Source organism: Parasteatoda tepidariorum, chromosome 10 (assembly GCF_043381705.1).
Source record: "Parasteatoda tepidariorum isolate YZ-2023 chromosome 10, CAS_Ptep_4.0, whole genome shotgun sequence".
Classification (NCBI taxonomy): Eukaryota; Metazoa; Arthropoda; class Arachnida; order Araneae; family Theridiidae; genus Parasteatoda; species Parasteatoda tepidariorum.
The window spans coordinates 80,791,732-80,818,509 of record NC_092213.1 but is presented as its reverse complement, the minus strand read 5'-3'; the positions used below and the strand labels follow the sequence as shown (position 1 = coordinate 80,818,509).

The window sequence follows — 26,778 nt, the reverse complement described above, 5'->3', positions numbered from 1 at the left end:
TGATAAGTGTCGTTTCAAGGTAATTTAATTGAATCTATTAAAATTGCAGAAGAGAATTATGTATTTGAAGCTTTCTTTTATGGACGGTGTTTTCTACACTAGGGAACGCTGCAAGCTCGGTACCGCCTAAATTTCGGGGTTACTGTTTCCGTTGTATTTCAAAGCCATTTGGCATCGTTGTGTTTTGAGATTCCTGCAAACAATGTATTTGATTACTTATTACTTGTGTTTACAATGCTAAAAGTGTTAACACTAACGTAAGATGGTGCACAGCTTGCAACAAGAACAAACAGTAATAAACTTATGGAAAGAGGCCAAATCAAGACTGCCAAAAAAGCGAGTTATTCAAAATCTAGCAACCATGTCACCTTTTTTAATAATAAATAACAAAATAACTAAAACAAATTTTCACTCCAAACTCCCCAGAATTACATAATAACAATAATATCTTATGAAATACGGCAGATTTGAGCTCAGAAATTATCTAATTTATTTCTTTTATTGAAAACAAAATTATCCGTTTGAAAACATCGACTATCAGAATAACAAGTAGTAAGCAGCTGCAAACTTTTTAACCGGAACTAGAGTAGGTGCCGAGCTCGAGATTGTTATTGTTTACATTTCTATTGAAAACACCATCCATAGCTTAACAAAAGAAGCAATTACTCGCACTGCCAAAGGTGTAATATCAAAAATCTTCTGGTTGATGAATTAAGTGAAAAATATGAAGATATACACTATTCTTTATACAATATAAATAATAGTAAAGTTAAAAATTAATAAACTTGACAGACCGTATAATACCTCAAGTTTGTGAAGTATTATCTTCGTAAGTATTAAAAAAGCAACTTCGGGTTGAGCTATAAAAGCCTGAAGTGCAAAAATGTTGCATCTTAGGTTAATAAATTAATACCTCTAAAAATACATAAACATATACTTGAGGTTAAGAAATAATAACCCAAAGTAGAACATGAAACACCTCAGGTTAATAAAAAATAATCTTTCCAAGTATCAAAACATACACTTGAGGTTGATTTATAATAACTCGAAGTGTAAAATGGCACACCTTTGGTAGATAAATAAATACCTCAACAACTATTTAAATCTACACTTGAGGTTGAAAAATAATAACCTAAAGTAGAACATCAAACACCTCACCTACATGAAAAACTATCTATTTAACTACCTATTAAGCTGAAAAACTACCTATTTAAGCCGTTCTCAGAATATGAAGAAAAAAATTATCTTAAAAAAATCTATTTCTATAATCATTCAAACTAACACAAGAAATCAAAATTTAGAAAAAAAGAAATATGTCTTTATTTTAAATAACTCATTTCTTTTCATTATATATTTTATGTTATAAAGGTGAAACCACATAAATAATTGTCTTCAAATTATTTCAATACATAAACTCTTAAAACTTAAGTCATAAATAACTTACACAGTTAGGTAAATTAAGTTTAATATATATCTTAAGTTAAATGTATATCTTAAAAAATATATGTGTAAAATTAAATTAAGTTAATATATATCTTAAATCGTGATGAGAAAGTTTCTCTTTAAAATATATATATATTTGATTGAAATAGTTTAAAAGCTAGTTTTATTCAAAAGGAATTCACAGAATGATTAAAAATCTACATTATTGCTAAATAAATAAACGGTGCATCAAAAATTATGATTTTTGTAATGTATTTATCAATTAAAAAACATTTCTAAATTGCATTTTAGGCACATATGTTATCAAAATAAATTTTTGAAAAAGGAAAGTTTTAAATTACATCTCAATTTAACGAATTCCTATTCACTTTTGCTTTACAAATAAAAACCAATCTGGGGTCTAATTGCATATTTAAAAATATATATATATATACTCCATTTTTTATATAATACGTAAAATATGCTTATTTTGACAGTAGATTGTGGTGGTATAGTTTATAAAATTTATGTTTGAAACACTGGAATTTCTATATTATAAGAAGTAATTTAACTTTTGTAATAATTATACATAATATATAATTATTACAAAAGGTAAATTACAAAAAAAAGTAACCAATACTAGAATTTTTAATAGATTAAATATTATTAAAAGTATCTAACAATACAAATAAAACCTGATTTAGGGAACAAAATCAAAGCAGAAAGAATTTATTAAAACAGGATGTGATTACTTTTAAAAAAATACTTAGAATTAATTTTCAATAAAATTTTCAGTCTCAATGAATTTGTAAAATTGGGAATTGTGGACTGAAATCTTTAAGAGTATGCTTATTTTGGTAGTATAGAATGAGGTTAAAAAAATTAAGGTAATTATAACTCAACATTACTAACATATAATCATTCATAAACTTGTAAAGCCTTAAAGAAGATAAATAATTTGAGCAGAAATGATATATATATGTATTAAAAGCACAGATCAACAATACAACTACAAGGAGAAGATAACTTGTCACAACGTGTGGAATGTTACATCAGAAACTTGAAACAAAAGCAAGGAGACATATCACAGATTTTTAATTAAGACATAAGGCATAGTAAGGTGATAAAAAAAATATGTATAAGTTTGGCAATTTTGTGATAATATGTATATTTCAGTCAATGTGATGAATATTAATAACAATTGGCAATTATTCATAATTAATTAATAAGCACATTAATGCAAATGTCGTATGAGAATTTGTTACGACAATTAACGAAGTACCAATGAAATAATGTTTAAGGATACATAACCATTTTGGGGACACAAAATAAAATGTTTAGAACCAGTTTTAACATATTTCTGCAATGGTGATAAAAATGGGCTGCAGGTGGGGAAGAGCAGACTCTCTACTTATGGCAACACCTTGCATGCTTTCACCATTAGCGTGTGGAGTGTCATAGAAGAAGGAAGTACGTTAGTTTATATGTTAGTTAGTAGTACATTAGTTAGTTCGTTAGTTTTCAGTAACACCAAAATTTAAAAATTATTTAAGCTTTGCTCTAAAATAGCAAAATTAGTATTTAGCGTTGAAAATCCTTCAAAGAATTAATTGAAAAATTTTGATTTCCACCAGATCCTCTGCAAAAAGCGGTTAATTTGGCCGTTATATAAATTTATTTATTTTTGTAAATTTAATTTTATTTAAGAAAAATAATTTGTATTTGTATTGATGTTCTTAATTACATTTAAGGAGCATCAAAATCTTTTAAGTGCTTAGGGCCTCTGAGGATCTTAATTCGGCCCTCAGGAAGTACATTAGTTTCTGTCTTGATTTTCAAATAGATTAAAATCTTTTTAAGTTAGGAAACTATATGGAACTGAAAACTACATTGAACATAGTTCTAAAAGAAAACGTTATGGAAGTTTTAAAAAATATTTTTGAGAATTAAATACGAAAAATATTAAGAAAAAAATATTGTAGTACATTCCTACACAATTGAAAAGAGGAGGAGAGGTAAGGGTTAAAGGCATTTAACCGGTTTTCTCCCCAGAAGGTGTATTTGAGTGTTGCGATCGCGAATTGTAAAAATGCAGGGAGTAATATAAGTTACAAATGTGTATTAAATCTTTTTCTCAGCAAATAATAAAAGTAACTGATGTAAATAAATTGTTACAAATGTACTTATTAGAATACAAAGTAAATTTATAGAAATATAAAAAAAAGGTACCTTAAATTTACAGAATCAGAATTACATTCTAAAGATACTTTTCTTGTTCATAGGAAAGGAAAGAAATACTCCTGATTTTTTCTGTTCTCATTTCGGAATTAAAAAAAAATTTCGCCATTGACTGGCTTGCTTCAGCTAGAATTTTGAATTGATAAATAAATAAATAATAAAAATTCTGAAATCACAGAAGTTTAAATGATAATTTGTTCTAGAAGAGATGTTTTTTCTTTCATTTTTTGAAAGAACACCATAATTTTTAAAGAACACGATAAAAACATTTTATATTTTAAGGAAATATGACTGTGAGTGAGGATTTTGTTAGAACTTCAGATATTTGGAGCACCTTGAAATTGGAGAAGGGGGGGGGGATTCCATTTTAAAAATTAGATTTTTCGGCGACCTAAATCCATGACTTTTTTTAAAAAAATAGTTAAAATTGTGACATTTATGACACATTTTGTTCAATACCGAAATTCATGACTTTCCAGGTGCACAGATACCTTGTTTATAGCAACAAACATTTGCATTTTCTCAGGATTTTTTTAGTGGTAGTGAAAGAACAATTACATTGATAATTGTAAGCATACATCTTTCATCCTTCACCAGCACATAAAATTTGAAACATCAGATTTTCCCCATTATTTATAAATGAAAGTGGTTACAATAATTTTAAATCAATTCCATTAAAGCTAGAATGATAAATCAAATCCTTTTGCTACTAGGGTTTATTTTTAAATAAAAAATAAACCTTTACTATAGTTAATAATTACTAAATTCTATTCGTAAAATATTAGTAATAATGTAATTAATAAATGACAGTTACAATTAACATCATCTGGATTCTCACAATCATCTGTAATAAAACGAAATATAAATTTTTCAATACTAGAACAAGCAAAGTAAAATATATAAAACATCTCAGATAGGAAAGAAAATCTAGTAGCTACATTTCAGTACCACTTGTATATTGAGCATTCATGTGCAAACATGTTTTAAAAATAATTTTGATAAAATTAAATATATGTATAGAAAGAGTGGATTAAATTTGTTTCAGTTCAGTTTATCTAAGCTAATACTAACATAATTTTCACAATAATGATAACATTATTTTCAAAAAACAAAAGGATTTGAGCTATAACTGAGCACCAAGAAAAAGGACTGTATTTGTACACAGAAAATCTTTAATAAATAGCATGTTAAAGTAACACAAAAATCATTTAAATTTACTTCAATGTTAATACAGCTTAAAAATTATCTTTAAGAAAACAGTTTTGTGGAGAGTAATTTACCAAAACGACTCTTTATTTGCATTTCATTTATTTAAAAGAAAAACTTTTTTATAAATAAAGGGATTTTTTTTTCACAGATTCAATAAAAAACAAATTTTCAAGTAACTTATTTTTTAAATTTAATTTATTTTGATTAAAAAAATCACTACTATTTATACAAATGAGAGTTGATAAAATTTTTGTGAGTAAAAATATATAGCAAAGGTTAAAATATGAATAAAATTTTTTTTAAGCTTGATTGCTTCCCTTTTAAAAATATCTATTTATTTGTAATTGTTATAGAATTCATTAATGCTTTAAAAATAAAACTTATGAACAATTATGTATTTTTGTAAACAAGTTTTGAAATAAAAAAATTAAGGGAACTGTTTTATTCAAATGATTTTAAATAGTATTTAAACAAAATAAATTTATTGAAATGTTAATTTTTTATAAAAAACATAATTTGTACTATTTTTTTTAAAGAGTTGAAAATAGGCCTTTTTAAGATACTTGTACACGTCAAGCAGTAATTTTAAATTAAATTGTTTTGGTAGTTTACAATGAAATTAAGAAATTGAAAGGGTAAAAATTACAATTAACATCCACATTTTTTTGCTATTAAGTTTAAATAGAGAGTTCAGTCAAAGATGCAAAGTTTGAAATCCCAGAAATAAAAAAAAATATATTTTTACTCATTTATAATGACTGTTTAACTATAAAGCATAAAAATTGCACAAAAAACTAATAAAAAATTTCAAAAACATTCAGCTTTAATAGTAAATATTAATGTTTCAACTTAAACACATTTTCATAAAATTTTTCAATTATGTACATTTGATTACTTGTATTTTCAATCATAAAAGCCTCTATAAATATCCAAATATTTCTTTGGCAAAACAATCAACAAAAAATATGGTACACAAATAATGTTAACAATATAGTATATATACATATATTGATAAACATTTATAACAATTGTACAGAAGGGAACGACAATGTCTCCAAGACGGACAACAGGCATAACATGGAATTTTTCCTAAAATAGTTGAAAAAGAACATTAGCATAGAATTTTTTCATACAAAAATAAATCAGAACAGATTAGTGTAAATTTCACACAACGGGATTGCCACTCAAATCTGGAAAAAAAATTTCCTGTACATATTTATACACAATATATTAAGAGAAAAAACATAATCACTATGCTCTTGTATGAGTTCTATTGTGCTAACACAGTGTCATAGTTTTGGGGGACAAAACCTCTTCCGAAATTCTACATTATTAGATTAATGAGCTATTGTAAGGTAAGGAGGATGTATATATAAAACGGTTTTCATTATTCACTTTTTGTAATTTAAGTTTGTTTCTGTGGGTTACTGTTGGTAACTGTGGGCAAGTGTGAAATCCTTTATTTCATAGAATAACTAAGTATTCCACTAAATAACTAGCCAGTTCTATATAAAATTATTGAACTCTACGATTTAAGTTGGTATTCTATAGAATAACGATTACTTGATCATTAAAGTATGAAAGACGTTCACTCCAAAGTTTTTTGAACTTGTTCTAGCCGCTCTTTTGAATAGCTTATAGCTGCTTTGCAGTGACCTGTGTGTATATGCTTCATTCTGTCACTTTTAGACGTAGCTATTAATACGAGCAATAATAAATTATATCATCTGTTTTTCCTTATTATTTATCAATTACTCATCCACAATAGGGATAAAATGTATTTTTGTACAGATGTTAGCTATTTATAATTAATAAATTCATAAAATAACTTTGAAATAGTTCATTTTTCATTTTAACGGCCAATCATCAGTTATTTCACAGAATAACTAGATAAAGTATGAAATTTTTTTTATCTGATATATACTTTAACTGAATTGTCGAGTTATTTCATGAAATACCTAGTTATTGTATGAAATAATTCAATTGTACACTTTAACAGTAACATATAATACAATATTATTATAAAATATATGCATTAAAAGGAGATAACCCCCTCGAACACACATTAAAACTACTCTACTGGCTAACTAAACTAGTTATAATTGCTGAAAAAACTTCAGTAAAAAAGGAACAGCTGAATATACTTATAACAAATAATGCTATAGTAAGTGAACTAGTTTAAGATAGCTGAAATATAATCCTTAAATATCCCATAGATTGCACTTAGAGTAGTTACCAGTTCTTAAAAGACGAAAATAAGTATCGAAATTCCTTGTATTATCCCAGTTTGTAAAAAAAAAACTCAAAATTACCTGTGTTTTCCTTTTACATATTATACACAATATATTAAGAGGAGAAACATAATCACTGTGTTCTTGCGTGAGCTATATTGAGCTAACTATATTTATCAGCTTTAATTGATGGACATTTAGATAGAAAAAAAGGAACAGATGAACATACTTAAATAATACTATAAGTAAACTAAATAGTTTAGTATAGCTGAAATATTCTTAAATATCTCATAGATTGCACTTTGAGTGAACAAAATTCCATGCATCTTCTCAGTTTGTAAAAAAAAACCTAAGAAAACCCCAGCTCAGTAGACGCACATGCTTACTCCTAAGTATTTCATCAAACATGCAAAATGGTTGTTGAACAGCCAAACCCATTTAATGGGTTTATGACTACTAATGTTGTTCAACTCCGTAGCCTTGCAATTCTTAACCCAATCCAGAAGACAAGGGAACTCCTGGAATGCATTATTGAGAGCAATGCGCCTTCGTGGAGGACTTTTTGATGGAACTAACCCGCAATTGCGTTACATGGAGAGGAAGACCACGAGAACCTCCCACGGTTAGCCTGATGGCAAGGAGACCCTAACCCATGATCCGTTTACCACTGAAGATATTTCACGTCAGCACTGTCGTCGAAGCAAGCCGGATGCGGAATTCTTATTGACTGGGATTCTAACCCGGTTCGCTCCATTGGAAGGCAAATGCTCCATCACCTGACCCATCGCGGTTCTTGTAAAATGATTGGCACTTTCATACGCTATAAACCGACGTTAAGCCAAAATAGATTATGGTTGAATGAATTGGGAAAATATCGAACAATGTGAAAAGCACGCTTTTGCATAATGCATGAAAACAACAGGTGAAAAACAACAGGGTAAAGAAGAAAATGTCATTTTCGAAAAGGGAAAATTAAGCACTTTTTAAAAACATCCAATGTATAAAGCTCCTTTAAGGGCTTTGAAAAAACTAAAATCGAAAATAAGCACCTTTAAGCTCTTTTTAAAAACGCTACGCACTATGTATAATATAATACTAAATATACTGATCATTTTAAATTTCTTCCATTTTGTCCAGTTTCTTTTACTTTTTTAATATCTTGGGAGCAAGAGATTTTCTTCCAGACAAAATGGCAATCCTGTTTTTTAACAAAAGGATTAATTTATAATATGACTAATATAGCAGAAAGTTAGTTAAGAAAATATTGCATTTGAAAAATGTTTTAAGTATCTAGGTATATAAGCAACAAAGTAACAATTAAAAAAGAAATTAACCAAAAACTAGAAGTTTGTTCAGAATTATATAAAATAAAAAAAAAAAACAATTAGAAAAAAAAATGAGGAAATTTACATAAAGAAAAAAAAAACACAATTGAAGATCCGGAGAAGAATTACATGCCTTAAACTGAATTAACACTGCTCCGGATGCAAGTGTAAAACCAGTATTAATATGTTTAGTTTATTTAATTTACTTCTTTTATCTTTCTTTTCTTGGCAACACCATTTAGATATCATTTTGTATTTGTTGACAGTTTCATAATAAAAGTTTTGTTCCAAGTCAGGTTTAAAGGATGTCATTCCATCAAGTTCGTAACATTAAAAAGTCATCTCATGTTCGTGTTGGCGATGTTGCTTCACGAAGATAAAAGACCAAGACGTGTGTGGAAACGAGCAGTGGTTACTGTACTAATTAAAGGATGCAATGGAAAAATTCAAACATGTACTTTACATTCTGATGGCAAGGAGATATTGACCAGCGTGAGGAGGATGTTCCGGATGCAAGTGCATAACATGCATTAATAGTTTATTTATTTAATTTACTTCCTTTATCTTTCTTGTTTGGCAACACTAGTTAGATATCGTTTTGTATTTGTCGGCAGTTTGTATGATAAAAGTTTTGTTCTAAGTTAAATTTAAAGAGTGTTGTATATAATTAAGAACATATACGCTTATATACAAAACAAATACTATTCAAATGTGTTGAATTCAATATTTAATCCCAAAGCAAAACTTCAAAATTTTGCTGGATATTGAAAAGGTTGAAATATACAATCATTTCATGGAATAATCAACAATGGTTACAATAATAATAAGCAGAAAACAGTGAATGAATAATACCTTGCTTTTGTTACATTCTGAGACTAAAGACGAGCGTTAGAAACTCTTCATAAGAAATTCTTATCCATCCGTCCAAATCGGTGTCATGGAACCTGAAGGCAGCAGTCAAAGTCTGAAAAAATAATAAATAAAAATCATATTTCAATAGCTGGCAACATTTTCAGTAGATTTTACGAAATATAAATTTCATGATAATTGTTGCATTATGTACTAAATATTTTACACATAGGGTATTTTAGGGATTTTTATAGTCATTAAAATAGAAAAACTAACAATTTTCAATTATGATTGCCATTAAATATGCTTGAAATGTTATGAATTACTGTTTTGAATGGTAGTTAATAGATATTTTATTCATCATTAGTAAAAATATTTTTTAATTAGGTTAAAAAGAGAGTTCTGAATGAAAATAAACTGAACTTTTTAGAACAGAAATAGTTTTAAACTGATTTCTATAAATGAGGCTTGCTTCATTATATATTAGTAATATTTACTTAAATATTCAAGCAAAGCAACAATCCATGCAAAAAATTCTATTTTAATGGGGAATTTTTTTTGGAAACTCAACTTTAGTGAATTTACTCAATTTTAGTGAATTTTCTAAAAAGTACAAAAACCAGGAGGATTTTAATTAAACCAGTAGACCATGAGAAATTGGCAAAATCTAGTAGAGTTGGCAGCTATGTATTTCTGATACATTTATAAAATAGAATTAAAGCTTACTTTTTAAAGGATGCAACTCAATTTTAGTGATTTTATGCATATAAAAAATGCATAAAATGATGCACATAAAAAAAAATCAATTTATAAAACTATTTCAACAACTTTTCTTCAACTCACAAACTACAAGTAGGATTTGTACTATGTTTGACTCTTCATCAAAGAACTCAAGAAATTATTCCCTAAACATTAGTTGCAGCATTCTATTGAAAATAAAATAACAGTAGGAGACTTCTGAGAACTTTTTCATACATTGCTACATTTGAACAATTTAAATAATACAGTAGAAGATCTTTAAAATGAAACATGAGGCTTTGTGTTTTGCAGATTTTTTTTTATTTTTAGAATATTTCACATACGTTTAAATTTACCTAATAAATATAGCAATTTTAGTCTGGAACAGGTGAAGCTTAAAACACTTTAATTTTTAAATACAAATACTTAAAAACACAAGCATGCACTTAAGTATTTATTATTTACTGAAAAAAATTTAAATTTTCTGGTCCATTAAAACAAAAACCAAAAAATTTTATCAATTTTGATTTGCTTTGCTTTGCTTTTGACATTCTAAGCCTTTTAAGAGCAAATAATTAAGAATGTAAAAAAAAATAATAGTTCTTGGTTAGTTACAGAAATTTCTTAACTGCAATTTTCATTGTTTACACCACAAAGTTAAAGTAGTCTAAGGAGAATTGTGAATTATAGATTTTTTTACTGTATTTAGTTCTAAAACAGCAAACACTGTTGTTTTAAAATAGAGTGAAATGTCAAAAATAAATATTTTGTTATCTAAAAATTGATTTAAAACTTTTGTTTGTTAGCTTAAACTAAATTGGCTGCCACTTTTTAATTTCTATAGGACGTTGAGACCATTGCCTAAATTAATTTTCAAAAATTGAAAAAGGCTATACAACAGGAAACATATGAAATCAGATTGACTTCATTACTCTTTTGAAACAAAGACAATATCCTTAGGGGAAATTCCCTCCCAGTACAAAGTAGTGACTGATGCTTTAGATAATGCAAATAAAATTAAATTTATTGAGTTAGAAAGTTAGGTGAATTAAGAATTTAAACAGGGAGTATTTTTCATTTCAATCATACGATAGTGTTAGTTACATAAATTTAGAGGATAACACCAGAACTACTTATAACTGCCAGAAATTTAATTGATGATATATATTAAAAACTCTTTCATATATTAGTCCTGTAACATTTACAATAGTTCTCTTTTCCTTAGCTTTGCTCTAAGAAAGCACCTCTAAACCACTAAAAAAAAACTTTACAGCCTGTTTGAATAGTTCCTGTACTTGTGACACTGCACTATTTTCTTGCTTAGCAAATCTTTGTCCGCACGGAGAAAATTTGTCATTTGTACACTTCAGCAATTAATTGATCATAAATGCAAAAGAAATATCAGTTATAAAATCTAGAGAAATTTCTGTAGTTAGAATTCAGTTCAGTTTATAGAAATTTCAGTTATAAAATCTAGAATTAAACAAAACCCAATGGCCCCACAGCCCATGAAGGGCCAGATGTTCCGATATGGTGATCAGTTGACTGCGGAACCCCTAGTCTTAACTGCATGCATGATTTGTACTAATTTTACCGTCCCATTCAAGGATAAAAGGCTGAGTTAGCCAATGATAGAACACTGGACATGTGGCATGGAAGCATGAAATGCTGACAGCTAGCCATGGGGGAATCAACAGTTATAAAATCATAAGATGCAAAATCAAGTATTCATAAAATATAATGAACTAAGCATGTTATTCTTGGTATGTATCTGTATCTCCCTAAATCATATGCAAGCCTGTATTTATGGCAAAAGTACTTTGGAATTTTCTCAAAAGGTGCAGTGCTGACTTTTAGAAGATGTCCAAATGAGAAGATAAGCTAAGAGCCCACATAGAGAAACAGCCATACATTTAAAAATATCATTACATTAAACATAAAAATTAAACTAAAAATATATAAACATACAACAATAAAAAAAATAGAGAGGGAAAATGTGTGATGTACAACATTCATAAAATAAAATAAAGTAAAATTTTTACCGAAGCTAATTTAAATGAGATACATAGTACCGTAACATGATCCCAGAGGTCAATTTTGACTTTAGCTGCCTTTATTTCAGGACAATCTGGTACATATTGATTTAAAACTTACCAGCCATTCAGCATTAAACACCTAGTCTCAAACAATGACAGTTCAGAGTCACAATACCATTCAAGCTTGATTCATTATTAATGCATTTATAAAACGGAATTAAAGCAGATATTCATGTGAAAATACTTTAAATCAGACACAGTATTGATAGATTATAGACAGATTTATACAGGTAGGCCAAAAGCACTTAAAAAAAAAAACAATTCCCCAACTTTTTCCTGATTTTGACAAAGTTCCCTGGTTTTTGTAAGGGTGACATAAATTTTATTATAAATTTTTCAGTTATGTCATGTTCTTATACAAACAATAAACTATAGAATGTTTACACTTGCTATTGCAGATGAAAATAAAACAATATTTAAAAAAATTATAATTACAATAAGAAGTTTTTTTTGGAAAAAACAAGACTTTTGGGTATCTCAAATTAATTCATTTTCCTTACTTTTTTGGGTATTTTAAATAAATTTCCTAGCATTTCCAAATTAATAAAGTTCCCTGACTTTTCCTTATTTCACAGCCACCCTACTAAAAAATGGATAAAAGCATATCTTTACTTGCAATAAAACATAAAGACTGAAAGCGAGCTTACTTGCAATAAGACACAGCATTGAATAAAATCGTCAAACTTAATAGTCATTGTACCATCACGATTAAACTTTTGTACTAATAAATCTACAAAGGTATCTGATAATCGGTAACCTATAAAAGAACAAAACAAACATATATACACTAATATTTTATTTCTTGTAAGCAATTATCAGTAACTTTTTTTATTTTAGATAATTTTTTGCAACATCAGCACTGTCTGCAGATTCCATAACACTGAATACAATTAGAGTTTTCACTAGATTTTGAATGAGTCCTTGTAACTTTTAAATCTATGAATCATATTTTCTTAATTAAAAATAATATAAATCCTTAGTTGGGCATGAAAAGTAAATTTTTAATAAGAAAAAAATTTAATAAAAAGGCAAATAGTTAATAGTTGAGTAATAATTTAATAAAGAATTAAGACCAAAAAAATATTACTAGTTCTGGCCTAAAAAGTTTACATTAAGATTACCTTCTTCAAAGTTAATTAATATTCAAAGAGCAAAAAAAAAAGATAACTTTTACTTAATCCTTAATAACTTTCGTTCTAATTGGATTATACCAACTAGCATTAGATGGAGTAAGTAATGAAAATTATATTACCGTCGTTGAACAGTCAACGAAACTTAGGGTTTACCGCGTCGAATTTTTAACTCCATAGCCTTGTAATTTTGAACCAAATGCCAAAGACAAGGGAACTCCTGGATCAAGTATTGGTAGAAAATTACTTTGTGGAGGAATTTTTGATGGAACTAACCCGAATTTGAGTTACATGAAGAGGAAAACCACAAAAACCTTCCACAGTTATCCTGACGGCAAGGGGACTCTAATCCATGATCCGTCTAGAACTGAGAATATTTTACATCAGCAGTGCCGTTGATGCGAGCCAGGTGCGGAATCCGAATCAATCAGCTATTGCCTCATTGGGAAGAGAGCACCCTATCCTCTGAACCACCATGGCTTATAGAATTGAAAATGAAAAATTTTACTTGTACCAAATTTGATGAATCTGCTTTAAAATTCTCTAGGATTTTTTTTAAATAAAAGATATTCTGTCAATAATAAATTCTTTATGTCTTTACCTATCTATTCTCATTACAAATTTATGACAATTCAATCAATTGATAGGCAAAACAAAGACAAGAAATGAATCTAAGCAAGAAATGAGTATTAATTATTTAAATTATAAATTAGGATTGATTATTCTAGTATATTTAAATAATTAAAGCTTTTGCTAAAAGTAATAATAAGAAGTAGTAAAAATTTATTAAAAGTATAAAGACATGCTTTGAGGAAAAGGAGCAATGTAATTCAGGACTCACAGAATAATTTTCCCTCTACGCTGCTAATACAGGGGCAAAAATGTTTTTTTCTTCTCATTTTTAAAAATTTATTTTGCAGAAACGATCAAAATTTTAAATTTTTAAACAAAATTTTTTTACAAACTTAAAAATTTTAGTTTTAATTTGAAAAATTCAGTGTTTCTCAAAAAAATAATAATAATAAATAAATAAATTCATTACCTGGTCAATTTAAAGATATTTCTTTACAAATCCATTAATGTTAAATAAAAATCGCATCATGTAAAACTTTTCAGAAATAAGTATAAACATATACATAAAAATTAAATAAAAAAATTAAATTGAAAAACTAATCAAGTTGAGTAAGTAACTATGCTAAAATCATTTACAATAATTAGTTAAAATTCAAGTTAAAAAAATTATCGAGACAAAAAATGACAAGCATTTAAATATTTGTAATTTATATTTATTCAATTCATTCTAACTGATACTCAATGATAAAAAAATTTATTTTTGTTCTTCCATAGCACAATTTATCAAAAGTAAACAATTTAAAAGAGATTTTTTAAGAAGAAAGATTCCAAACAGATATGCGATTGGGGAAAAAAAAAACTTACCAAAACTTGTTAAAGCACTTTTTAATTCATTTCTGTCTATATTTCCAGAACGGTCAGTATCAAAACTGCGAAAACAATTCAACCAGTCAGTTATGTACTTCCACAGAGCTTTAAACTCTTCAAAATTTATTGTTCCAGAATTATCTCTATCAAACATGCCTAAAAGAGAAACAAATTTAGAGAAGTCACTGGGTTGCCACAGAAAAAAAGGAACAAAATAGTTGCTTTTAGTAGCCTAAAGTAATTCAGAATAAATATAAAAATTATGTTTTAATATGTAAAACAAACAAAATCTATAGCGTTTTAAAATTATTATTGGATTAATGGTTTAGTTAAGTAAAAAAATATATTTTAAAATGAAAAATAGGGGTATAGCATCCTTACGATCCCTTTTTGTAATAACTGTTCCTATACACAAAACATATTTTAAAATAACAAAAACAAGAGTTTCAGTTTTAAATTATTATTTAGTATCTGTTTATAAAACGTGGTCTTACTCAAGGTAAATATAGAAATATAAGTGACACAAAATTGATTTTGCGATTAAAAAGTAAAAACTTCTATGAAAATTCTTAATATTTCTTCAAATTTTCAGATACAATAGATTTTCTTTAAAAAAATATTAATTAAATATTTATTAATTAAATATAAATTTATTATTATTTAAAATGTTTTCCTACATTTAATTATAAATTTATGTAAAAAAAATGTAATATTTTCTTTTAAGTGATTTGTAAGCATTTAAGAGAATTATGATTAAGCTGAGAAGAAAAAAAATTCTAGTGGAGACGACAATAAAACTTAAAGCGATTCAACGACAGCTACACATGACTTTTTCTTTCAATAAAAACATTTATACCATTATATGACCTTAAAAAGATTGATTGATTGATGTTACTGTACCTATCATCATTCGAACTGTTTCAGGATTGAATGGCTGCCAAGTTCCTGAAAAATTTAAAATCTTATAAGAATATAAAAATCAATTTAAGATCTACAAATATTTATATATAATAAATGATATTTCACCATTTGAAAGAGCTGCTTGCAATTCATTTACTGTTATGCTTCCACTCCTATCACGGTCCACTCTAACATTAGGTAAAAAAAAAACAATTAAGTTTATGTTAAGTTGCATAATAAGCTCACCAGACAAAAAATTAGTCATCCATAGAGAAATCACAAAAATCATAATTTAACCCTTAACAGGGCCATTTTTTTTCTAGCAGTAGTATGTAAAAGTATTTTTGAGACAGAGATTGATTTATTAAAAGAAAATTAATAAGCCTATTACCTAATATTAATTTGATTTTTTTAAACTTTTTGCTTGTTAGATGGGTAGGATTTTCAAAATTGTATCTACTGTCAAGAATTGACCATAAACTTGAACTGTGTTTATAAACAATAATTTATTCATTTTTTAAAGAATTTATTTAACAGATAAATTCTGTACTTATAATTATAAATAAAGTCAACGAGAAATGATCAAATGAATCAACGTGCAACGCATAAGAAAAAAGAGCTTCCCAGACTTGGCCTCTCTTTTTAACCCCACACTAACCTTTACTGTTAATTGTAATCGTTTCCTATGCACGTTTATGAAAACAAAGCCCTTTATTATTTTTGTATTTTCTGAAGCTATCAGAAGATGGCAACGAGAATCATAGGCGGGAAAATAGCTTCCCATCAATACTTAAAAATGCACGCAGTTGCTAGTGTTTATATGCGTTAATACGTTGTTGTATGTGATAACCAACACACCAATCTACCACAGAGAATGACTGAATTAATCAATTATAGGAATTTACAAAACATGGTTACCAATCAATTTAAATAAAAAAATTACCTGAGTTTTCCATACATATCACGTAAATTTTAATAGAAATCCATACCATATTTTATCTACACCATGCAATATTTCATCAGAAAACTGATTTTTTTGTGGGAATGTCAAATATTAGATTTTGAGAGCAAAAACATAAAAAAGAATGAGAATGGAAGATGGAAAAGTTTCTCTAAAAAGTGGAATTTTATAAAATAATTGTAACAAACTAAACTCAGTGGCCCGAGAGCCCATAGAGGGCCAAGGCCTACTGTGCCCATCTCAGTTTTCTTGACCTTGGGCTCTGGGGTGCAAGAGCAGATGTTCCGGTTAGCAGGTCAGCAGAACGTGAAACCCTCAGTGCTTAGCTCCCAAGCATGCTTGGTACTAATTTATCGGCCCACTGAAGGGATGAAAGGCCAAGTCAACCTTGCCCGGCCCGAGGATCGAACCCAAGACCCGTGGTACTGCCGGACAGCATGAAGCGCTACCACTCAGCCACCGGGCGTCAAAATAATTGTAATAGGCATCAGAATTATTTAACTTGAATCTCAATATTTGATTACTGTTACTGACAATTCTAAGATTGGTTATTATCCAGGTATAATATAGGAATTTTAAAAAATGTTTGTAAAAACTTTTTCTGTAAAAATTGCCGTAATTTTTCCTCACTATTCCCTGTTTTTAAGAGTTAAAATAAAATTTCCTGAGAAATCCAGGTTCTACCTGACCCTGAGTCCTGCCAAATGATTGACTTTTCCAAGCATAATTTAAAATTAATGTACTGAAATAGTAACAGGAAATATGCATCAGAGTGCTTGATAATGTGCTGACGTGCAACGATAATGATATGCAGGATTGCTGACATATCATTATTCTTGATAAATAATAAAATTGATTACTCACCCTTCCTGTTCGAAAGATCCAGAACTGGTCGTTGAAAAGAGTAATAAAAATAATACACAAGGTAAATATAAACAAATGGCTTTATTAGTCACGTATATTTATTAAATTTTAGATGAAAAATAATTTTTTTAAAACTAAAATAGTAAATTTACAATATTAGATCTGAATATTGAGAGATTAAATATTGGTTAAAACTTCTGTCTTAAAATTAAATTTTATAATTAATAAATAATTTAATTACTAAATCCTTAAACCATCATAAATAAAAAATTTTATGCCAAAATTTAAATTAAAGTGTATTATATTAAACATATGTTAATTTGAAATCTTTCATAATTATATATCTGTAATATTTTGGATTGTAAATGAACCAGTTCACACAAATCTTCAACGTCAATAATGGTAATTTAAACTTGCAAATTAAAAAAAAAAATTTAGATGTTTGCTCGGGTTTGGCTTCGAGTTATAACTTTTAAGTTGTCCCTTTTTGTGAAGTTTCTCTTTTTAGTCACTCACAGGTCGCTGCCCAAAGTTGCCAAGGATTAGCGATAATTCTGCCACAGATTACAATACGGAAATATTCCCAATTAATTCATAAATTATTCCTTTGTCAAATATTTATTTTAAAGAAAAATTAAAATATAAATCATCAAACAATCACTCGAATATAAAAGAATTCATCTTAATAATATCCAAAACAGAACTCAATTGATATCAGCATTAATATATTAATTAAATCTAAATTTAAAGTTTCACCAGCAAACAAAAATAACAAGAACTCAAATGACATAAATTAAGATTAGAAAAAGTTTAAATTAAATTGTTGAATTAAATAAATTGACATATAAATTACTTAAATAAAATTCAATTTTTATGTCAGGTTTTGCATAACTATCATTGAACAGCGGACCTGATTTTGGGTATACAACTACTAATGTTCAACTCCGTAGCTATGTAATTTTGCACCAATCCAGAAGACAAGAGAACTCCTGAATCAGTACCCCCAAGAGGTATGAATTGTTATGGGAACATGGAGGACTTTGTGATTCTACAGATTTAACGTGCACCAGTCACCATTTACTACACGGGGAGTTTTCAGCCTGAGGGGATTGAATCCATGACCTCTTGGGCATGGGCCCATTACCCTACGAACCAGACTATCCTGGACTTCTACGAAATCTCGTACAATAGAGATAAAATAATATGAACTCCTTGCCCGAACAGGAAACCTATAGTTTGTCTAAAGTGAATACTCCCCTAACCATTCGCCTGGACCCGTGGCGGTGAGTATGGTAATGGGGTATAACTATTTCAAGTAGGGGTGCGGGGTCATTTTTTTAGGACAGGTTTTGGCTGATGCTCGAGTCAACGAGAGAAAGGGAATCTTTTTTTCGCCCAGTTTAGTGCGTTAGCCCTAGAGTGAAAAGAAGCTACCCTCCCTGAAATGTGCTATTCTTGTTTCCACAGCTGTAGATGCTATCAGATGTAGTGGTGGGGAGACAAACTATAGATATTCCCAAGGCGTATGGCTAGCTCCGATAATTTGAAAAAAGTAATATGAGTGGCTAGAATTTACAGCAACTCATGTATACTAATGTATTTTACTTACTTGACTAATCTACTTATTTGATTATAAATTTAATTATTATCAATATATGCTATCAATTTTACATCTATAAACATACCCCTACAAAACCTAGTAGATTAACTTCTAAACAAAATACAGGTTGTTTACAAGCACAGAATGCACAACAGGAGTTAATTTTAAGAAAATTTCTTCTCTGGTCTGAAAGACTAGTAAATAAATGATAATGATCTGTACCCATTTTCACTGTTTACATATTTATATCATTATTATTTACACGTCTCTATTAATTTTTTTTAAAGACATTAATATAATGAACCTAAATGGAAAATTAGAATACAGTAAATGTGCAATATTTTTTTAGAATAAAATGCAGGCCAAACACAATAAGCAAACAAAAACAGCATACATTGATTGCTGGATTGACTGATGATTGTTTCATGGTGGTCCAAAGTAAAGTTTAGTGGTCCTGAACCAACAGAAAACCATTAAACTTCAAGCCCTCCATAACGTTAAATGATGTTTTTTATGATTTCTCCAAATGTGACTAATTTTGGCACAGAGAGCAGAACAACTTAAACAATCAAATTAGAAAGATAATTAAGTATGGATCAAACGTGTTTTGCTTTTTTAATTAGAGTATTTTTTATTTAATTAGAAGTATTTTTTAATTAGAGTTTTACTAAGAGTTTAAGTTAAACTTTCATTAAGGTTCTTTTGTAAAATAAAATAAGTTGTTATTTATTACTATTTTGTCCAACTCCAGCAAATGTGCCCTGTGTCGAGCACAACATTTCAATAGCAAGAAAATTTTCAGCTGTTAAAAAGTTAATCATCACAATTTTTGAAAAGTTAAATCATGACTGTATTATATGGGCACATAACAATATGTGAAATTTAGATCTTAAAAAGTGAAAATTACTAAAAAGCAAACCTATACATTTAATCCATTCTTAACTAAGATGAAATATTCTTTTAACATTTTTAAAGATCAAACAAAGCAAATAATAAAATAAAAATAGGTGTAACATTTATTGCAAGAAGCTACAATTGCAAGCATGCATGAAGATACCATGGAACAGATTTGTTCTTTCCATGACTATTTTTAAAAAATCATGATAGTACCAATTAGGTTGCTTTCATCGATAAATAAAAAAAAAGGTAATATTTTTTGTTAGCTAAAATATGAAACTTATACAATATGGATGATTATCAAAAACATATATACAGTGTACTCTCAATATCTCAAAGTTGACGGGACACTAAAAAAATTTCAAGATAAAAAATTCAGAACTAAATATGTTCTAAAAAAATAGAGTCATGAAACATAAGAATAATTACTAATAAATATTTACGCAATGATAGTTGACTATAAGTCTAAATATAAGAATGATAATTTTATTTTCAAAAGTAAGGCAAAAATAAATATGCATTAAATAGAAAAAAAATTAGTTTACAAAAAACTTACATTTTTATTTTTCTGAAGAAATTCATTTTCTATTTCAAAAAATTTTTTTTTTTAATACATTACAAGGTTTTCAAGATATTGAGAGTATACTGTATATATCAGTGTTTTAACGACAGCGCGAGAACGTGAGAATCTCGAAATTTTTTTTCCTTTCTCGCATTAAAAAATAATTAATGCGAGAAGTTCTCGCACTCTATTAATCAATTTCAAAATGGCGAATCTCGTGAATTTTGGAAAAAAAATATCGACTTCTGCCATTTTAAATAAAATCCATTTCACTTTTCTTCCTTGATCTCTCCTTATTTTCAACATTGGTCCTTCTTATCTAGCTTTCCTATTTACCAGTATTGCTCAGATTTAGAACCGGTGCAAACAGCGGAACACCTCCCCCCCCAAACCACGGAACCCCTTTCAAAACACATTTCTCTACAATCACGTGTTCCCCATAGGAAAGGTTTCTTCATGTAAGACGTTTAATTTTTTTATGCAATGTATTTGTATTTTTGTACAATGTAAGATGGACAAATACCTTGCTAAGGCAACATTTTCTAGTCCGTAACAGACAAATGAAAATTAAACAAATGTCGATAGAAACGGTCAAAACAAAACAAATATGGATATTTTTTAAATAAATAAAAAATCAGTTGAGAATTGTTGTTGATTTATGTTGCACTAGAACTGCACAATGGGCTATTGGCGACGGTCTGGGAAACATCCTGGAGGATGATCCGAAGACATGCCATCACAATTTTGATCCTCTGCGGAGGGGATGGCACCCCCGTTTCGGTAGCCCGACGACCTGCGCGCGAAGTCGAGCACTTTACGGTAGCACAGTTTAACGAGGACCAATACCGCACATCCTCGGTCCCTATGCAGACTGATCCAAGTCGTCACCCACCCGCACACTGACTGCAGCCAGTGATGCTTGACTTCGGTGATCTGCTGGGAACCGTGTCTTAACGATTAGTCCACTGCGGGACAAATCAGTTGAGAAAGAAAATGAGTCCTTTATAATAAGTTATATAAAATCAGCTCTATTTTGAGCTGTTAACGAATTACCAAACTCCCTCATCGACAATTTACAGCAATTTGTAAAAGTTGAAGGCTGTGAAAACTATACTGCTAGCATGAAGTATGAACATGGAAATAACTTCAACGAACTTCATTATTCTATAGCAGAAATAATTGAAAAGCCTATGCTGGCGGATGTAGAGGTTAGGAAAGTGTGTGCAAAATGCTACAAATTTACTTAGTGATTCCGAATAGTTCAGCATCTGTTGTAAGGTCATTTAGCATCCAAAACCGTATTAAGACAAAATATCGTAACAGATTGACTGATAAGCATTTGAGCAACCTAATAAGAATAGCTGATGAAAAAGTAGATATATAACCTCTTCCTTAAGATAATGCAGCAAAAATATTCAATGCTTTAAAAATAAGAAGATGTTTAAAATGTTTTATAGTAGGGAACCATTTATATGGAAAGATCGCTATTCCGGTTAACTGATTTTTCCGGTTTTGTGAATCGCTACAAAAAGCCGTTTTTTTTCTTATTGTTAAACCCAACTAAAAAAAAAAAAAAATATTTGGAAATAATCTTGAAAAAACGAAGTAATACACTAATGATTATTTCCAAAATGATGGTAAGGTAAACATCTTTCAAAAAAGAAAGAAAAATCCTAAAATCTTACGAGGAAAAAAAAAATTTTTTTTTTAAAAAATGGCGAGAAAATTTACTGAATTTCGTTTAGGTTTTTTGTTTTTCCGGTTTACTGATTTCCGGATAACGGGTTCTGTACTGTATAATGAAAGAAATATTTTTTTCCAAGTCTATTCGTGTTTTTTTAATTTTTAGAAATCGTACTTGACTTTTTGAAATCTCACCCTGTTTTTGAGAAAGGGTGTGAAATTCTCTCCCATTTTTTTTCTGTAAAGAAAACACTGTATATATAAAGACGGTCTGGCCAAGCAAGGAGTGTAATAATGCAAGCATACGGGTGAAAGGTGGATGTCCTTTATTTAGACATATAAATATTGGGTGAGTATAAAATTAGACTAAAATTGATCTGTTTCGCTATTTAATATTAAGGAAAGGCTTCACAACTTTTCTCCCATATCTTTTACGTCACATGCAAAAGGGAAATTTTAATTAGATCCATAAAAAAATACTCAGAGGTCAAAAGATTACTCAGGTTCTCTCACTTGGTTAAGTAAAAAACTTAAAATTATTAGGTTTGTCTAGGTTTTTCTGTGAGGTACCTATTTAGTGAAAATTTAGATATAATTTGTGAAAATTAAAATCATTTTAAAAAATCAATGCAAAAATGTGGTAAAAATATGGTTTATAGTTTTTTACAGGATACAAAAATAAAATTTCAAGAAAAAGTATTATGCGAAACTTCCGTTTTTCCTAAAGTTGAATTTGTAAAGGTTTCGCTAAACGGTAGTAAATTTGTCCTGGAGAGACTCCTGTATAAATATATATGAGTAAATGCTATTTTGATAAATACTTTACACCTTCAAAACAACTATCCAACCAGGTTGAAAATAAAAAAATTAATAGATGCATCCAAGCAAAAAAACATGATAGCTTGCATAATATTTGCAGCATAATTTCAGTTACTGGGTTCAGTAAATTTGCTCACAGAGGACAACCCCCTTATTTTCTTAAAAATAAAAAATGCTCAAACATATAATTTTTATTTTTTTCACACAAAGAAAAGTATGTATGTAAAATGTAGAACCTATGAGTTACAAAAAAATATTAAGTCAACTGAAGTAAAAGAAATGATTTTTCTGAGATTTCAATAAAATATATTGCATCTAGAATTAAAGCAATATACATATTATTAAAAATTAACATACCTTAAAAAAATATCCCATAGATATTGATCGGAGGGTTGAGCACCATATGCCATTCTGTAAAAAAAACAAATGAAAAAAATTAATTCAAGCTATACATATATAAATTTTTTGAAATTTATCTTTGTAGTACCATTGAAAGAAAAAAAGCAATGAGTCGTAGTAGTAGACAACAAGTCATTGACGGCTGTCAGGAAATCATCCCTGAGGATCATTCGAAGACATTCCATTACAATTCTTATCCTCTGTGTTAGGGATAACTTCCTTGTTTTGGTAAAACTTTGAGCTATTTAGTATTAATCGGATCATTTCATTACCACCGTAACATACCGTTTCCTTGAATTTATAACAGTTGATCTAATTCATTTTGAGCTCTGATTTCGTAAGATCCCGGCTATGGCTAAAGACATTATGTCTAGTTTAAAACCTTGTAATACAAGTGTAAATCGAATATAATAAGGAAAATTTTTTGAAATTTCATTTTATTACAGCTGACTTAATAAAAGTAGTTGATTGCTCAGAGAAACAAAATAATGCCACAATTTAAAACAAAAGACAGCATTAAGGTGCTCACATTGTTTTCCATGGAAAACCGCGTTTAAATCCGAAGAAATCGGCAGAATGAAGTAAAGCATAACCATTTTAAAAATGACACTTAAGGGTTTCTACCATTATGCTCTTGAAACATACGTAGAGTTTGAAATATATAAGAAATACACACATTGAAATTTCGCACACTTTTGAACAAATATAAGTTTCACACTCAGGTGAAATTCCCTGATATTTTTTTTAATAAACCTATACAACTTTTGAATTTTGTTAATAATATAACAATTAAATTATATTAATTAAAATAAGAAAATCTTACTTTGTTGTTTAAAATGAAATCACGTTGTACACTAAAATTGGCGATGAGCTAATTATATTTCTAATGTCTCCTATTTGCGAAACCAACAAAAGATGACGAACAAAACAAATGAGTGACAGATGACTAACACTTCCGTTGCTTTCTTTAAGAGTGATGTAAATTTAGCTTGTAGCTTTATGATACTTTTGTGGACCGTTTCTGGCAGACTATTTTTGCATTTAAAAAATTTCTAATATCGCTCAAGACCGTGTAACGTTAAACACAGATGGCGCTATAATTAAAATTCGTCGTAAAACTTCCGGGTTACTACTTTCGATTGATTTTTACGGCTGAGAGTTTGGAAAAGCCCGTCATCCAATATTATTATACTTGTAGTGCAGTGCTTACATTATAAAGCGTTCTTTCATTTAAATTTCAGCGAAAAGGACAACAAATTACTTTGAAAAATTCCTCAAGCATGCCTGGATTCTATTTTTAAAAGAAATAACAAACAGCGATATTGTAAACTTATATATAAGGAAATAGGGGATAACATTCAAAACATGGCAAACCTTACAATATATTTGTGTTGTGTTGTTAATTTTCTCAAATTTGTTTATGCTCACGGCTTGTCTTAATTTATAAATTACAGAAAATTCTTATGAATTGTAAAATCCCGCGTAAATTTAGGCACAGATCATAATAAAACTTTTTAGAATATTAAGCGTGTTCACACATTACCCCATAAGCATAACATAAGCGGTGGTGTACACCGGAAGTTATCTAATTTCTTTCAGTCTTAAGATGCATGTTAATGTTTACATTCAGTCAACCATCCATATGTTATAGTTTTATTACAAGTTTTTCCTTACATTTCCTAAATCTTGGATATATTTTGACTATACTTAGGATATATAATTCATACGAGTTATTATAATTTATACTTCCAAATATGTCCAGTTTCATTTCAGTTAATGTTCGCCTTCCTCTCCTTCCTTCCTCAATGGCACGACAGCCCCGGGTGGGCCCTGGCCTTCTCAATCAACTTCCTCCAGGCCTGCCTCCGCCTGGCAGTTGTCTTCCAGTTTGAGACTTTTAAGACTGAAAAGTCTCTTTCCACGCAGTGGGCCCATCTCAGCTTTGGTCGACCTCTGGGCCTTGATCCGATGGGCTGAGCCAAAAAGATTATGTTTGTCGAACGCTCTCTGTTCATTCGAATGATGTGACCAGCCCATTTAATTCTTTGGATTTTTACATACTTGACAACATCAGGCTCTCTAAAAGCCCGATAGAGTTCTGAGTTTGAACGTCTGTACCAAGTACCATCAACTTGTTTGCCCCCAAAAATGGATCTTAGGATCCGACGTTCGAAGATTCCCAAGGAATTCTCATCTTTCTGTGTTGTTGTCCAAGTTTCTGAGGCATATGTTAGGATAGGTCNGAACTCCTGACGACCAAAGTTAATGCCACGAAAGAAAGCTCTGCTCTCATTAGACCCTCGGAGATGTTCGACATCCTTAAAGAGGTCTTCGTGAAAAAACTTTTTCTTCAACCTATGAACTTTCTTTTCTTCTCTTCTTGCAGTTTTGTATTTCTCTACTGATGCTCTTGAGTGTTTTTTACTGAGCATCATATTATATGCATCGTTTTTTCTTTGGGTCGCGTTGCGACATTCTGTATCAAACCAATCCTTTTTCTCAGCTCTTTTTATTTTGCTTATTACATTATCACATGTGTCCAATAGGGCTTCTTTGAAAAAAGTCCACTTTCTATCTATGCAATCAATATTTACGATTGCTTTTTCATCAAGCTTCATAGTTAGTTGTGACTGAAAGTCATCCCTGACTCTAGGGGTCTCCAATTGTTCGCAGTCAAATTTCTCAAGACGTTTCCCATGACATTTACGTGCATTAGATAGTTTGGCCTTGATCCTGCTCATTACCATGTAATGGTCTGAGTCAAAGTTGGCCCCACGATAGGCTCTAATATCTTGTATGTCCGTCATATGTCTAGAGTCTATCAATATATGGTCAATCTGGTTGGAGGTATCTCCATCTGGTGATCTCCAGGTCGTTTGGTGAATTCTCTTGTGTTGGAAAAAGGTGCTGGATATGACCATGCTATGTTCTGCAGCGAAGTGAATGAGCCTCTGTCCATTGTCATTTGTTGTTTCGTGCAGGCTGTATTTTCCAATAGTGGGCCTGTGCTCAGCGTCCTTTCCAATTTTAGCATTTAAGTCACCCAAAATAATTTTGATGTCGTTTTGTGGACAGGAGTTTTATAGAGAATGCAGGTTCTCATAGAAAAGTTCTTTCTCGTCTTCTTTCTCGTCTTCATCCTTGTCTTCAGTAGGTGCGTGGGCATTTATGAGACTGTAATTAAAGAATTTTCCTCTTAGCCTAATTTTACATAACCTTGAAGACTTTGGCACGAAATCCATGACAAGATGCCGAATGTGTTTGCCCACAACAAAACCCGTTCCAAAAACATGCCTCTTCTTATCACAGCTATAGAAGATTGTGTGATTTCTCTTCTCGATTATTCCATCGTTAAGCCACCTCATCTCTTGTAGAGCCGTTACATCAGCTCTGTAATTATCCAGCTGTTCCGTTA

The 26,778-nt window shown here is 29.4% G+C and overlaps 2 protein-coding genes across 2 annotated transcripts; both read right to left on the bottom strand.

Moving 5' to 3' along the window:
• Window positions 1-2,393: 2,393 nt before the first annotated feature.
• On the bottom strand, window positions 2,394-24,338 carry LOC107441445 (Apoptosis-linked gene-2). The gene is made up of 8 exons (XM_016054708.4): window positions 24,187-24,338; window positions 23,322-23,375; window positions 15,705-15,766; window positions 15,579-15,623; window positions 14,676-14,834; window positions 12,756-12,865; window positions 9,278-9,389; window positions 2,394-5,958 (listed from the first exon to the last, which is right to left on the bottom strand). Exons 2-7 carry the CDS (start codon window positions 23,372-23,374, stop codon window positions 9,288-9,290), a joined length of 531 nt encoding a protein of 176 aa, XP_015910194.1. The 5' UTR covers window position 23,375; window positions 24,187-24,338; the 3' UTR covers window positions 2,394-5,958; window positions 9,278-9,287.
• An 827-nt stretch (window positions 24,339-25,165) lies between these two features.
• Window positions 25,166-26,284, bottom strand: LOC139426902 (uncharacterized). The gene has a single exon (XM_071187038.1). It carries the CDS (start codon window positions 26,282-26,284, stop codon window positions 25,166-25,168), a length of 1,119 nt encoding a protein of 372 aa, XP_071043139.1.
• Between the last annotated feature and the right edge of the window lie 494 nt (window positions 26,285-26,778).